The sequence below is a fragment of the Zootoca vivipara genome, chromosome 5, assembly GCF_965207765.1.
Source record: "Zootoca vivipara chromosome 5, rZooViv2.hap1.1, whole genome shotgun sequence".
NCBI classification, from domain to species: Eukaryota; Metazoa; Chordata; class Lepidosauria; order Squamata; family Lacertidae; genus Zootoca; species Zootoca vivipara.
The window spans coordinates 40,773,582-40,788,060 of record NC_142588.1 but is presented as its reverse complement, the minus strand read 5'-3'; the positions used below and the strand labels follow the sequence as shown (position 1 = coordinate 40,788,060).

At 46.7% G+C, this 14,479-nt stretch overlaps 1 protein-coding gene across 3 annotated transcripts in view; it reads right to left on the bottom strand.

Moving 5' to 3' along the window:
- Positions 1 to 14,479, bottom strand: part of ADAM12 (ADAM metallopeptidase domain 12) — a 185,470-nt gene that overhangs the window by 31,415 nt on the left and 139,576 nt on the right. For all 3 annotated transcript variants that reach the window (XM_035137598.2, XM_035137595.3, XM_035137597.3), the window contains exons 13-14: positions 11,728 to 11,817; positions 10,947 to 11,142 (exon numbers count right to left, since the gene is read on the bottom strand). In XM_035137598.2, coding sequence (XP_034993489.1) covers positions 10,947 to 11,142; positions 11,728 to 11,817 — 286 coding nt within the window. The remainder of the gene's footprint in view (positions 1 to 10,946; positions 11,143 to 11,727; positions 11,818 to 14,479) is intronic.

Sequence of the window (14,479 nt, the reverse complement as noted above, 5' to 3'; positions counted from 1 at the left end):
TGACTTCTTTCGCTTGCAGGAGGAAGTTGAAACGGGCGGCGTACCCTTCCCAGTCTCCTGATGCTGGTTTGAATGGCGAGAAGCTGCTGTCGGTTGCCATTCTGGGTTCCTTGGGTCCTGGAGCTGAAGCCTGGATGCACGGTGCGATGCAGCGGTGCAGCAGGTGGCGGTGCTGCGGTGCAGTGCGTGGTGGCGGCCAGCTCAGCAGGATCCCATCCTCGTCGCCAGTGAAATATACTCGGAGTCGAGAGTGAATTTCATGCTCTTTATTCAGCTCATAGTCATCAAGGAGGAGAAGAGAAGACGAATGGCTCTTTTCCCAAAACCATCTGCTTATATACATTATTTACACAATGGGCCTTGCGTGATTGGCTACTTCAGGGCTACACCTGTGGGCCAATTATATTGTGGATTGACTTCTGCCTGCAGCCTGATTGGCTGCTCCTACAGGCCAATCAGGTAGCAGATTCACTTCTGCCAGCCGCCTGATTGGCTGCTCCAGCAGGCCAATCAGGTTGCGGATTCACTTCCACCTGGAGTTGGATTGGGTAGCTCCCGCTGATTCTGAATCCTATTGTTCTAGGATTCAGCTCAGTACATAACACCATGGCATTTAAAAAATAGATCTATTTATTGAAATTTTGAGATTGTAACACTAACAATAAAAAGCAGCAACACGAACCAACATTTGAGGTACATTTGCAGTCACCTCTAGATACACCCACTATGAAGCACAGGTACCACCCTGGTTTATTACTTCAAATGAGTGCACTGATCACTCTAGAATGACTTTTGGGTATTTGGAGAGAACACCCTGGAGGAACTTGTGTGGTGGAGTGCTGTGCCTCAGTGGTTAGACTGGGTGACATTTTACTCGAACCCTAAAGCCTACCCACCTGAGCTAGATGGGGGGGGGGAAATGATGCTGATGGACTATTATATACTTCACCTCTATGAACCATGTGCTAGGATGCCCAGAATATACTTCTGTTACACAGATAAGGGATTCATCTTTTTTTTAAAAGAATCATTTTGTAGTTGCTACAGTATTACAGTGGTACCTCTGGATACGTACCTGATCCGTTCTGGGGTGCCATTTGCACCCCGAAAAGTACGTATCCAGAGTGGTGATAGAGCGCATGTGCAAAGTGCCGATAGAGCACTTCTGCGCATGCGGCGGAACCCGGAAGTAGACACGTCCGGGTCCGCCGAGTACTTAACATGAAAATACGCAACCTGCAGCTAATGCAACCCGAGGTATGACTGTATTAAACAAATGAGAGTCAGAAACCTTTGCCAAGTGATTGTAACTCATTGAGAATTTGCTCACCTCTGCCACAACTAAGGCCTGTCTGTAGACCTGTCCTGCATGAATGCATAATTCTTTTTCAGTGCCATTCATTACATTTGTAGCTGTTATGGCACCTAGAAGTACCGTGTTTCCCCCTTTTTAAGACACTGTCTTATAACTTTTTTTCCTCAAAAAAACACAGGGTGGCTTACTTTCGGTGGGATGTCTTATTTTTTTATTACTGGTACGGTTTTTACGGCTCAGGGCACTGGCTCAGGGCGCTGCTGGGCTCTCTTGAGTGCTCGGCGCTGCAGCAGCCACCGGTTCTGAGTGGCGGGGCTGCAGGAGTCCTTGGCCGGGCCAGGCGGAGGCCGCTGGCTCAGGCGCTCCGCCTGCCACTGCAGGGCGCTCCAAGCTCCTTGGCCGGGCCAGGCAAGGAAGAAGCAGTGAGCCCAGTGGTGGCGGCAAGCATGGAAGCGGCAGGGATGACTGTGGACGAGAAGGTGGAGCGCGGGAATGCAGCCAGCAAGGCGAGAGCGCGATCAGCTGTTAAGCGGAGCTCTTGGAGCGCCACTTCACAGCTGATCGCACTCCTGCAGTGCCGGCCGCATGGAGTGACTGTGAGTGGAGGTGCCTGTGGGGGTTGGTTTCCGCAGCGCGGAAGTATGCCTTATTTTCGGGGTATGTCTTATACTTCTCAAATGCTTAAAAACTCTGCCATGGCTTACTTTACGACTACGTATTAAAAAAGGGGAAACAGGGTAGTAAGCAAATTCCATAAATAGGATGGAACACGAATTCTAAGGATGCGTACGGTTCGAGGACTTGTCTTAAAAATGCCAAGAGCTTTGTTTTCAGCGAATTGCTTTTATCAACATATTCAATAACTGTATTAAAACTGTCCCTGGGTGGAGGAATGCAGAAGTAAATTGTGTGCATAGTACTGTCCTGCTTTCTTGATAACTTTTACCAAGGCTGTAAAAGGACTTCTTTTTCATTCCATTCAAAATATGCTGACCAAGAGCCAACAAGTCTATTGATATGCATGACAGAAACTGTGCAAAGCTATGCAGTCCAACCCCCACTCCCCCCCCCCCCGGGCACTTTATAAACTTGTTCCAGTTCAAATGACCATGATGTCAAAAAACTATCCCTTTTTGGTATAGTCATCCCGACCCTCTTGAATTTGCAATCTAAAAGTGGTATGCGTGTTAGCAGGATGGAAGGTAGAATTTTGGGGCCTGCAACCATTCTTTTGACAGAAACCTCACACGCACATAGAGAAACCCTTTACTGGCTTGGTGATAACGACTGGGAAAGGCTATTAAAACATCTGAAGGCAGCCCTGTATTGGGAAGTTTTTAATGTAGGATGTTTCTCTGTGTTCTGTTATATTCTGTTAGAAGCTGCCCAGAGTGGCTGGGGCAACCCAGTCACATGGGCAGGGTACAAATAATAAATTATTATTGTTATTGTTATTATTGAAAAACAATACTCTATTTCCAGTTTTGCTTCAGCCCCTCTGATTAGACTTTTATAATCATGTGCTAATGTTGTTATTGTTATAGGTATAGGTATATGCATGTAAGAGTAAAGAGAACAGATGGAACTAGGGGAGTTAAAAGAAAAACAAACAGCAAAAGCTTCTAAAGGCACTTAAGAAAGCAAACCATGATGCTGTGTTTCTTGAGGGAGCCCATTTATCATAATTCCAGGAGATAAACTGAAGTAGAAAGCCTTGTCTCTCTTTATTTTGTTACTTGAAGAGGCAAAGACAAAATGATTTGTGAAAGATTTGCAGTCGATATTAAACTCGTTGGGCTGGGTGAGCAGAGTTTATCTTACTTTGCTATTGACAATCAGAGTTTGGCGCCCTAGTAATTAAGGTCCTGTCAAGCTTTCTAGCCTAAAGCTTTTGCTTTTTCCTCTCTACAGGAATTAAATCACCTGTTTCAAATCATGCCAGGTTAAAAACATACTGGAGATGGCACCAACTTGGATATGTCCCCTCTGCTCCAGAAGTACAAATTTGTTTAGTTACAGAAGAAAAAGACAGTTCTCACATGGCCTCACTTGCTTCTAGCATCTAAACCATTAGCTAGTAGCCTCTAGGATGGCTGAAGTAGATGAAATTTACAAAGAAGCCCCTTCTGGAGCAGATTAATCCTGCAAAATTATAGGCAAACTCATCCAGGGATCTTCATGAAGGAAATCTTTATTTTTTCCTAAAAAGGAAAGTCTCTGATTTTTTTAAATCTTCTGCAGAACTGGATGAAATTTGCAGCCCTACAACTGAACTGAGGGAGAGGGAAAGTGGAATGACCCTTTATTAAGCTCTCCTAAATGTTTGCATACTAAGAATTAAAGTACAGTGGAACCTCGGTTTACGAACACAATTGGTTCCGGAAGTCTGTTCATAAACCGAAGTGTTCATAAACCGAAGCAAACTTTCCCATTGAAAGTAATGGAAAGTGGATTAATCCGTTCCTGACAATGGGAAACGCTGCGCTGTGCTCATTTAAGGAGGCTGAAAACCGGAGGGGGGGGGTTTCCCTTCGGAAGCGCTCCAGTCTTACCTCACGGGTAGAAAAGGTCTCCCAGCAGCAGCAGCAACAGCGGCGGCTGCGGAGGAGGAGGCAGGTGGAGACTCCCGAGCCGCTTCATGGTGGAGACCCCTGCTGCAGCTCCCGCAGCCCCTGCATGACACAGCCTCTCCCCTGCTTGGCAAGCGGCGAGAGGCTTGTTGAGTTGTTTCATTGCGCCGCGGCGGCTGCCGCGGCTCTCCGTCCCTCTCGCTCCGCGGTGCCGGTGGGCGACCTTCCTCCTTCTCAGAGCAGCCGCCGCCACCACCAGGTGCCAGGAGTGGCCGGGGTGGCTCGCGGTGGCTCGCGGTGTGGCTCGTCGTCGGCTGCTTCTCTTGACCCTGTGCCGACGTTTCTCTCCACCCCGCAGGGGCGCAACGGTGAAGGTCCGGCTTCTCTCGACTCCTCCGCGAGGCTGGGCCTTCGCCGTCACGCTCCTGCGACGTCTCTCCACCTTCTCCGTCGCGTTCCTGGACGGCGCGAAGGTGGAGAGACGTCGCAGGAGCGCGACTGCGAAGTTCCGGCCTCGCAGAGGGGTTGAGAGAAGCGAAGCCGGGCCTTTGCAGTCGCGCTCCTGCGACGTCTCTCCACCTTCGCCGTCGCGCTCCTGGAGGTTGCGCCGTCCAGGAACGCGACGGAGAAGGTGGAGAGACGTCGCAGGAGCGCGACGGCGAAGTCCCGGCATCGCGGAGGGGTTGAGAGAAGCGAAGCCGGGCCTTTGCAGTCGCGCTCCTGCGACGTCTCTCCACCTTCGCCGTCGCGCTCCTGGAGGTCGCGCCGTCCAGGAACGCGACGGAGAAGGTGGAGAGACGTCGCAGGAGCGCGACGGCGAAGTCCCGGCATCGCGGAGGGGTTGAGAGAAGCGAAGCTGGGCCTTCGCAGTCGCGCTCCTGCGACGTCTCTCCACCTTCGCCGTCGCGCTCCTGGAGGTCGCGCCGTCCAGGAACGCGACGGAGAAGGTGGAGAGACGTCGCAGGAGCGCGACGGCGAAGTCCCGGCATCGCGGAGGGGTTGAGAGGGGTTGAGAGAAGTGAAGCCGGGCCTTCGCAGTCGCGCTCCTGCGACGTCTCTCCACCTTCGCCGTTGCGCTCCTGGAGGTCGCGCCGTCCAGGAACGCGACTGAGAAGGTGGAGAGATGTCGCAGGAGCGCGACTGCGAAGTCCTGGCCTCGCGGAGGAGTCGAGAGAAGTGAAGCTGGACCTTCACCGTTGCGCCCCGCGGGGTGGAGAGAGACGTCGGCACAGGGCCAAGAGAAGCAGCCGACGACGAGCCACCCCGCGAGCCACCCCGGCCACTCCTGGCACCTGGTGGTGGCGGCGGCTGCTCTGAGAAGGAGGAAGGTTGTCCGCCGGCACCGCGGAGCGAGAGGGACGGAGAGCCGCGGCTGCCGCCGCGGCGCAATGAAACAACTCAACAAGCCTCTCGCCGCTTGCCAAGCAGGGGAGAGGCTGTGTCATGCAGGGGCTGCGGGAGCTGCAGCAGGGGTCTCCACCATGAAGCGGCTCGGGAGTCTCCACCTGCCTCCTCCTCCGCAGCCGCTGTTGCTGCTGCTGCTGGGAGACCTTTTCTACCCGTGAGGTAAGACCGGAGCGCTTCCGTGGCCTCGGAAACCTCGGGTTACTTACTTCCGGGTTTCGATCGTTCATAAACCGAAAGTTCGTAACCCGAGGTGTTCGTAAACCGAGGTACCACTGTAATGCAAATGGGGGCAGTGGAGGAGGGGGAAGAGAAAACAGCAGAATGAAATCAAATTGATTGAAATATTTATTTTTAATTGTTTGTTAGCAAACAGAAAGTGATTGGGAAGGATGCCAATAACCCACTGCTTTTATATACATTTCCTGCTTTCTCAGGCAGAACCTGCAGAAGAACAATGACCGCGTGGAAAGTTGCCCCATGTTGAAAGTCCCACAGGGCCGAAGAATACTTCCCAAGCGCCACCCTCTTAAAACATCCATTATCTGACAGTTAACACTATCATTTATATCAATCTGAATATCACTGGCATTTCTTCATAATCACAACTGATACTATCTTTTTAAAGTATGTGCACACTCATTCACACACAAAGCACTTCAAAGAAAGATGAAATTGTTTGGCAGCCTAGAAAGTCCCTGTTTCTTAAAGGTTAATGTTTCCTTTCTCTCAGACAATCAATAACTTTTCTCTGCCAAAAGATTTATTTGCATATCTAAGTGCCTCCTGAAATGCCAATAAAAGCTGCAGATAATATCTAAATGCATTACTCTCTACATAACTTTCAATCATATCACTATCAATAGGGTGACATCTTTAGCAATGTGACTTTACAAAAATGAAGTATTTAAAAGTTTCAATTTTAATTAAAAGAAGGCACATACTGCAATATTTAAAAAGGACCGAATTCTCCTGTATAACACAGAACATAGCCTTATCTTGAAGACAAGTTTTCTAAACATCATTTCAGTAATACGCAATTCTTCATAACAGGTAGATCAGTATTCTGTGCCCTATATGATGTCTTGTTGGGATCTAACCTTGGTACTCCATTTTTTGCTCCTGCTTGTACTTTGGTGTGGAGGGGTCGGGCTCATGTACCTTCAAAATCTTGGGTGGAGAACTAAGATTGCAATTTTCTGGTATCTAAGTTGATTCACAATGACAAGGTGGCCTATGAAAGTGGTTTTCAACCAGTGTGCTGAGGCACCCTGAGGTGCCTTGAATGATGGTCAGGGGTGCCATGGGCAACACTGGCTCCTGTCCCTCTTTCCTTCCCTCCCTCTTCCAATGCCCTCTCACATCTCTGCCTCCCAAAGGCTTGCACAGCTGCTGTTGCAGCAGCCCTGGCTACAAGCTCCACATGCGAATGCTGCCTCTGGCGCTGGCCTGGGATTGCTGGTTGCCAGGAGCTGAGGTGTCTTTGGAGTAAGCAAGCAAGTGGGTGAGGGAGCCCAGCCACCCCGCCAGCCCTTGCTGTTGGGGATGGACGGACAAGTGGGGGGCTGGGCAGGGAGGCAGGCTCTGCACTGGCATTTATTCTGCTTGCTGTGTGCAAAGCTTGCCTGGGAGCTGAGTGCCCAGTGCTGAAAGGGAGTCTTTCTGTCATGCAGGCCCGGCAGCACCCACTGCTGCCACTGCTGCCTCCCAAGATAAGGTGCTGGCCTCACCTTCACCTTTGGCCAATCTCTGTTGGGCCACTAAGGCTGGAGGCATCTTCTTCCCAGGCCCCTGTGGGGCAGTGTGAGGAGGCACTTCTCTTTGGTGCAGCAGCTCAGAGACCAGGGGTGGCAGCAGAGGATGCCCAGTGGACTCCTAAGGAGGGGGAGAGGAGGTTCAGGGAACACTTCCCAAGGGAGGGTTTCAAAAAAGGGTGAGAGGCTGGCAACTCTGCAGGCAAGGGGTGACATAACTAGGCTCCCGAGCCCATAGGGGTGCCACAGAAAGAATGTAATTGGTCAAGGGAGCCATGGACTCAAAAAGGTTGAAAACCTCTGGACTAAGGAGCTAAACTCTTGGTCTTCTGTGCTGGGCCCAGTGAAAAGATACTTGACGTCTAGGTAGCAACTGTGTCCAGAAGTGTTTTTTATCAATTGCCTTAATTAATCAGACATATGATGGAATCATGTTTTCAAATTATCCATTCATATGTAGTCTAAAGCACACATTATGATGCTATACTCCCCAAGAACTCCCTTTGAAGAGAGATCAAACATGGGCTACAAAGATGGCATTGGAACTGTAACATGCACACAAATATTAGGGCGGGCACAAGTATTAGAAGTGGGGGGAAAGTAACACAACATACTAAGCGAACCACCATGGGAAGGCAGTGCCTCCTGAACGGCAGCCTACCAATCTTTTAACTAACTAACTAACTAACTAACTAACTAACTACTAAAGGAATTTCTTTAGTATTCTGAGAAGACGGACTAAGGGGGTTCACAAACATGTGAAAGCCAACTGCAAAACAACTAGTAAAACCAAATTATAAAAAATATAGCTCACCCATAATTAAAATACACACTAAAAGAAGTTCATTGAAACAGTAAGACACCCATAATTAAAATGCATAATAAACAAGAAAAATAAATAAATAAATAAATAAATAAATACATGTTGTTGTTGTTTAGTCGTTTAGTCGTGTCCGACTGAAAAGTTAGGAATAGGGTGGACAGGGAGAAATCTCAATAGCAAATTAAGTATTGAGTAAGTGGATATACAAGTGTGTTTTCAAACACAATGCCCCTCCATCCTTGACTATGATGTAATGTCAGCTGAAACCAGACGACTGTCCAAGTCAATTTGCATTACTGATGGAAATATAATCGGTGCCACAATTTTTTCTTAATCCGGCAACAGCGATGAGTTATGTTTGTGTAGTTAATGCTATGCACTTGCATAGTGGCTTTCATCCCAGAAATCTCTAAGTGCTAAAGTACGGTAAACATTACAGTAATTACTTCTGAGAGGTAGGCAAGTATTTGCGTTTTACAGTTAAGTAAACTGAGGCAGGGCAAGGCAAGCTCTATTTCTAAAAGGATTCAAATGTGCCCAGCAGTCATAGCTTCAAAGAAAGCTAATTATCGTACCTTTGGAAGAAGACTATAAAACCTTATGCTGTATTTAGAACTGGATATGGAACAACTGTTGTCTTTGTCCATGGAGTTTTCTTGGCAGGGATACTGGAGTGGCTTGCCAGTTCCTTCTCCAGGTGGATCACGTTTAGTCAAAACTCTCCACTATGACCTGTCCATCTTGGGTGGCCCTGCATGGCATAGCTCATAGCTTCTCTGAGTTATTCAAGCCCCTTCGCCACGACAAGGCATTGATCCATGAACAATTGAGCCAGACATCTTGGAGAGTGAAGTCAAATGGGCCTTAGAAAGCACTGCTAATAACAAAGCCAGTGGAAGTGATGATATTCCAGCTGAACTATTTAAAATTTTAAAAGATGATGCTGTTAAGGTGCTACACCCAATATGCCAGCAAGTTTGGAAAACTCAGCAATGGCCAGAGGATTGGAGAAGATCAGTCTACGTCCCAATTCCAAAGAAGGGCAGTGCCAAAGAATGCTCCAACTACCGCACAATTGCGCTCATTTCACACGCTAGCAAGGTCATGCTTAAAATTCTACAAGGCAGGCTTAGGCAGTATGTGGACCGAGAACTCCCAGAAGTGCAAGCTGGATTTCGAAAGGGCAGAGGAACCAGAGACCAAATAGCAAACATGCGCTGGATTATGGAGAAAGCTAGAGAGTTCCAGAAAAACGTCTACTTCTGCTTCATTGACTATGCAAAAGCCTTTGACTGTGTCGACCACAGCAAACTATGGCAAGTTCTTAAAGAAATGGGAGTGCCTGATCACCTCATCTGTCTCCTGAGAAATCTCTATGTGGGACAAGAAGCTACAGTTAGAACTGGATATGGAACAACTGATTGGTTCAAAATTGGGAAAGGAGTACGACAAGGTTGTATATTGTCTCCCTGCTTATTTAATTTATATGCAGAATTCATCATGCGAAAGGCTGGACTAGATGAATCCCAAGCCGGAATTAAGATTGCCGGAAGAAATATCAACAACCTCAGATATGCAGATGACACAACCTTGATGGCAGAAAGTGAGGAGGAATTAAAGAACCTTTTAATGAGGGTGAAAGAGGAGAGCGCAAAATATGGTCTGAAGCTCAACATCAAAAAAACCAAGATCATGGCCACTGGTCCCATCACCTCCTGGCAAATAGAAGGGGAAGAAATGGAGGCAGTGAGAGATTTTACTTTCCTAGGCTCCTTGATCACTGCAGATGGTGACAGCAGTCACGAAATTAAAAGACACCTGCTTCTTGGGAGAAAAGCAATGACAAACCTAGACAACATCTTAAAAAGCAGAGACATCACCTTGCCGACAAAGGTCCGTATAGTTAAAGCTATGGTTTTCCCAGTAGTGATGTATGGAAGTGAGAGCTGGACCATAAAGAAGGCTGATCGCCGAAGAATTGATACTTTTGAATTATGGTGCTGGAGGAGACTCTTGAGAGTCCCATGGACTGCAAGAAGATCAAACTTATCCATTCTGAAGGAAATCAGCCCTGAATGCTCACTGGAAGGACAGATCCTGAAGCTGAGGCTCCAGTACTTTGGCCACCTCATGAGAAGAGAAGAATCCTTGGAAAAGATCCTGATGTTGGGAAAGATGGAGGGCACAAGGAGAAGGGGACGGCAGAGGACGAGATGGCTGGACAGTGTTCTTGAAGCTACCAACATGAGTTTGACCAAACTGCAGGAGGCAGTGGAAGACAGGAGTGCCTGACGTGCTATGGTCCATGGGGTCACGAAGAGTCGGACATGACTAAACGACTAAACAACAACAACAGAATTCAAACCTGGGGAGTATGGCTACAATCCCAGCATTTCTCCAGCAGCACATTCCCAAAATAATTTGTGGGACTGGTGCTAACGATGTGCAACTGATACTTTGGAGAACCCGAGGCTAGTTAGGGGCTGAACTGGGGAAATGATTAGTTTCTACAAACCATTAGACCACCCAATTATATGAAGAGGTTAATAGACTGATATCACATATCTTCTCTCCATTCTTTTAGCTCACCTTCAACTGTAGGGATGCAAGAGGGAAAATGACCCTCTACTGTAGAGGTTGGGAAGCATTTTCACCCCAAGAGCCTCATTCCCTTGTGGGTACCATTCTGGGGCCCACATGGGCTTGGCCAAAGGCAAAATTGTGGGGAGAAACAAATGTGACGCTTGCTTTTGTACAGTAGATCACATTCCAACCATGCAAAGCTACACAGACACTCCCATCCTTCATTCAGGCAAGCAAAGGGGATTATTACAGTTCAGTGAGGTATGTCCCAAGGGCCATACAGAGAGCCCTGAGGTTTCCCATACCCTGATCTATTGGGATTCGGCATGCAACATCTATCCCGCAGAAATGAACTGTCAAAGATGGGAAATGCAGAATTTACAGACCCAGAATCACATGTTGCTTCAAAGTCTCTGCCTCCTCCAAATATCACAAGCAATTTGTTTCTGTGAATAAATACCTAGAGAAAGAAATAGTGAACAGGAATTTGAACTCACCTAGTCCCCAGAGTGTGATGCATTGCTGCTCATGTGTCTGGCACATGCCATTATAGCAATACCCATCTACCCTGTAGCAGGGGTGCCCGTCATGTAAGTAAACATTGGCTGGGCAGAGAGGGCCGCCTCCAGTGCAGAATTCAGGAAGGTCACAGGAATTACTGGAGTCCCTGCATAAGACCCCTGCTGGCTTCAGCTGCAGGAGGAAAAGATTTGGCTGTAATTCCAATCAATAAAAGTTACTGCACAGTGAAATTTATGCTATGAACTAATGCTTCCCCTCCCAGACTCTGCACCAAGTGGCCATTAAGCACAGCATAAAGGCACCACAGCATTTATATGCATCTCTTTGATATACTGCACAGTGGTTTACAGCATACTTTTAAAGGGCCTCCTTCATTCCTTACTAAAAAGCAAGCACAAGGCTCCGACACTATGCACACACAGAAGCACACAAGTTAAAACTTCAGCTGACTCTGCAGTGGTGGAATTATTTAAGTGGACATAAACTTTTAAGGCTGCTTTTTAATACTGTCAATTTATGCATAAAAAATGTGCATTTTCTTTAAGAGAAGAAGTGCTTCATTGTTTTTTTTTTTAAGGAAGCAGCAGCATTGGATACGTTTTCAGTGGTGCAGTTATAGGCCAATGAACCCCTTGAGTACCAAGTATTCCACTGACAATGCATAATAGCTCAGATAGCAATGCATGTTTCATATGACATGAAGATTGTTATGGAGGCCTGCCCACCCCACATGAATTAGGAAGCAGGAAAATTCACCTTGCAGTCTTCACAGCAAAGCCCATGGGCACATACTGCTCCTGGTTTTAAAGTGCAAGTAGTAGCATTACAGCATTCATTTGTACATTCCTAAAAAAGAAGCCAATAAAACCTAAGAATTACAATAGGCAGGAATATGTACAGAGATCAACTGGAATCCACATGATCACCCGATTCTCTGCATTTAGGCTAAAGAACATACTGCTTCGGCGCTGAACTATATTCCGAGGAGCTATACAACTCCAATTCTTTCTTTCCCCACTTCCTGAAATGTTTTGGAATATAGATAGTATTCTGTCTCCTCATTCTGGAAAAGCATTCAATATTGTAAAACATCCTTGCAACCAAGGAAGGACCAAGTTGCAGAGCCATCCAGACCAACCCTTAACTTGTGCAGAAAATCCAGGTTCAATTTTCAACATCTTCAGGAAGGGTTGGGACAGACTCCTGCCTGAAACCCTGGAAGCCCGTCAGCCAGTCAGGGGTGGACCAATGGTCTGATTCAGTATAAGGCAGCTTCCTAGGTTCCTACCTCAGCACAATTCCCATTGGCTTTCAAGCCTGCCAGGAACCACATGTGCTTCCATGAGTGGCCACACTGGGCTTTAAGGCAGTGTGAGCTGAGGCAAAGTTTCTGTCACCTTTCTCTAGCCCCATGATCTCACCTATAACTGCTTTTAGAAGTTTAGGACGACTCGCTTGCTGTTTAACCTAGGGTGTGTCATTTTAAAGCTTCATTTCTTTGTTCAGTGTCCACGAACCATCACACAATTGTTCTTTGCCCTTTTTCTTTTCTCTGAACTAAATACACCACATTCAGATTCTGTCTGGCCTAGTTCTAAGCATATGTCTAGACCAGGCATCCCCAAACTGCAGCCCTCCAGATGTTTTGGCCTACAACTCCCATGATCCCTCACTAACAGGACCAGTGGTCGGGGAAGATGGGAATTGTAGTCCAAAACATCTGGAGGGCCGAAGTTTGGGGATGCCTGGTCTAGACTGTTGCACTTCAGACTATAGGCAGGGGAACGAACAACTGCTGAATTTTCTTCCACATAAAAAAGTCCTTAATTCAGAAAACTAGGTTTCATGGAGAATACTAGAACATTTTCCCCTGACACCTAGCTTTCTCATTAAGAATTTCTGTGATTTTCTTCTAGAACTTTATTAGCATTACCATTCTGCTCTGAATTATTTCCAATTTATCTTGTGCTGATCAGAAGTGGCACAGTACTTAAATGAGATCTAATCTCTTAACTGAGCTGAGCAGAGCAGTACTATTGTTTCATGAGTCTAGGAAATGATACTTCTGTTAATGCAACTTGAAAGCAGATTAGCCTTTCTCACCAGAGTATCACACACTTGAGTTTGTTATATTCACTGTAACCTTCACATGTCCCTTAGAAGTGCTGCCTATTTAGTTATCCCCAGCCTTAATCTTTATCATTATTTATAAATTTTACTTATACAGTGCCAAGTTGCTTTGAGTTTCATATACAAAGGATAGATCCATTCCCACATGGAACTTCTGAGCCAAATATACAGGCATACCTTGGAGATATTACGGGTTCGATTCCAGACCACCGCTATAAAGCGAATATTGCAATAAAGTGAGTCACACATTTTTTGGGGTTTACCAGTGCGTACAAAAGTTATGTTTACACTATTTGTTGTTGTTTAGTCGTTTAGTCGTGTCCGACTCTTCGTGACCCCATGGACCATAGCACGCCAGGCACTCCTGTCTTGCACTGCCTCCCGCAGTTTGGTCAAACTCATGTTCGTAGCTTCGAGAACACTGTCCAACCATCTTGTCCTCTGTCGTCCCCTTCTCCTTGTGCCCTCCATCTTTCCCAGCATCAAGGTCTTTTCCAAGGATTCTTCTCTTCTCATGAGGTGGCCAAAGTATTGGAGCCTCAGCTTCACGATCTGTCCTTCCAGGGAGCACTCAGGGCTGATTTCCTTAAGAATGGATAGGTTTGATCTTCTTGCAGTCCATGGGACTCTCAAGAGTCTCCTCCAGCACCACAATTCAAAAGCATCAATTCTTCGGCGATCAGCCTTCTTTATGGTCCAGCTCTCACTTCCATACATCACTACTGGGAAAACCATAGCTTTAACTATACGGACCTTTGTCGGCAAGGTGATGTCTCTGCTTTTTAAGATGCTGTCTAGGTTTGTCATTGCTTTTCTCCCAAGAAGCAGACGTCTTTTAATTTCGTGACTGCTGTCACCATCTGCAGTGATCAAGGAGCCCAAGAAAGTAAAATCTCTCACTGCCTCCATTTCTTCCCCTTCTATTTGCCAGGAGGTGATGGGACCAGTGGCCATGATCTTGGTTTTTTTGATGTTGAGCTTCAGACCATATTTTGCGCTCTCCTCTTTCACCCTCATTAAAAGGTTCTTTAATTCCTCCTCACTTTCTGCCATCAAGGTTGTGTCATCTGCATATCTGAGGTTGTTGATATTTCTTCCGGCAATCTTAATTCCGTCTTGGGATTCATCTAGTCCAGCCTTTCGCATGATGAATTCTGCATATAAGTTAAATAAGCAGGGAGACAATATACAACCTTGTCGTACTCCTTTCCCAATTTTGAACCAATCAGTTGTTCCATATCCAGTTCTAACTGTAGCTTCTTGTCCCACATAGAGATTTCTCAGGAGACAGATGAGGTTTACACTATATATTTACACTATATATACACTATATGTTTACACTATAGTGTGTTCTATTAAGCCAAGCCCCCCTGGTTGC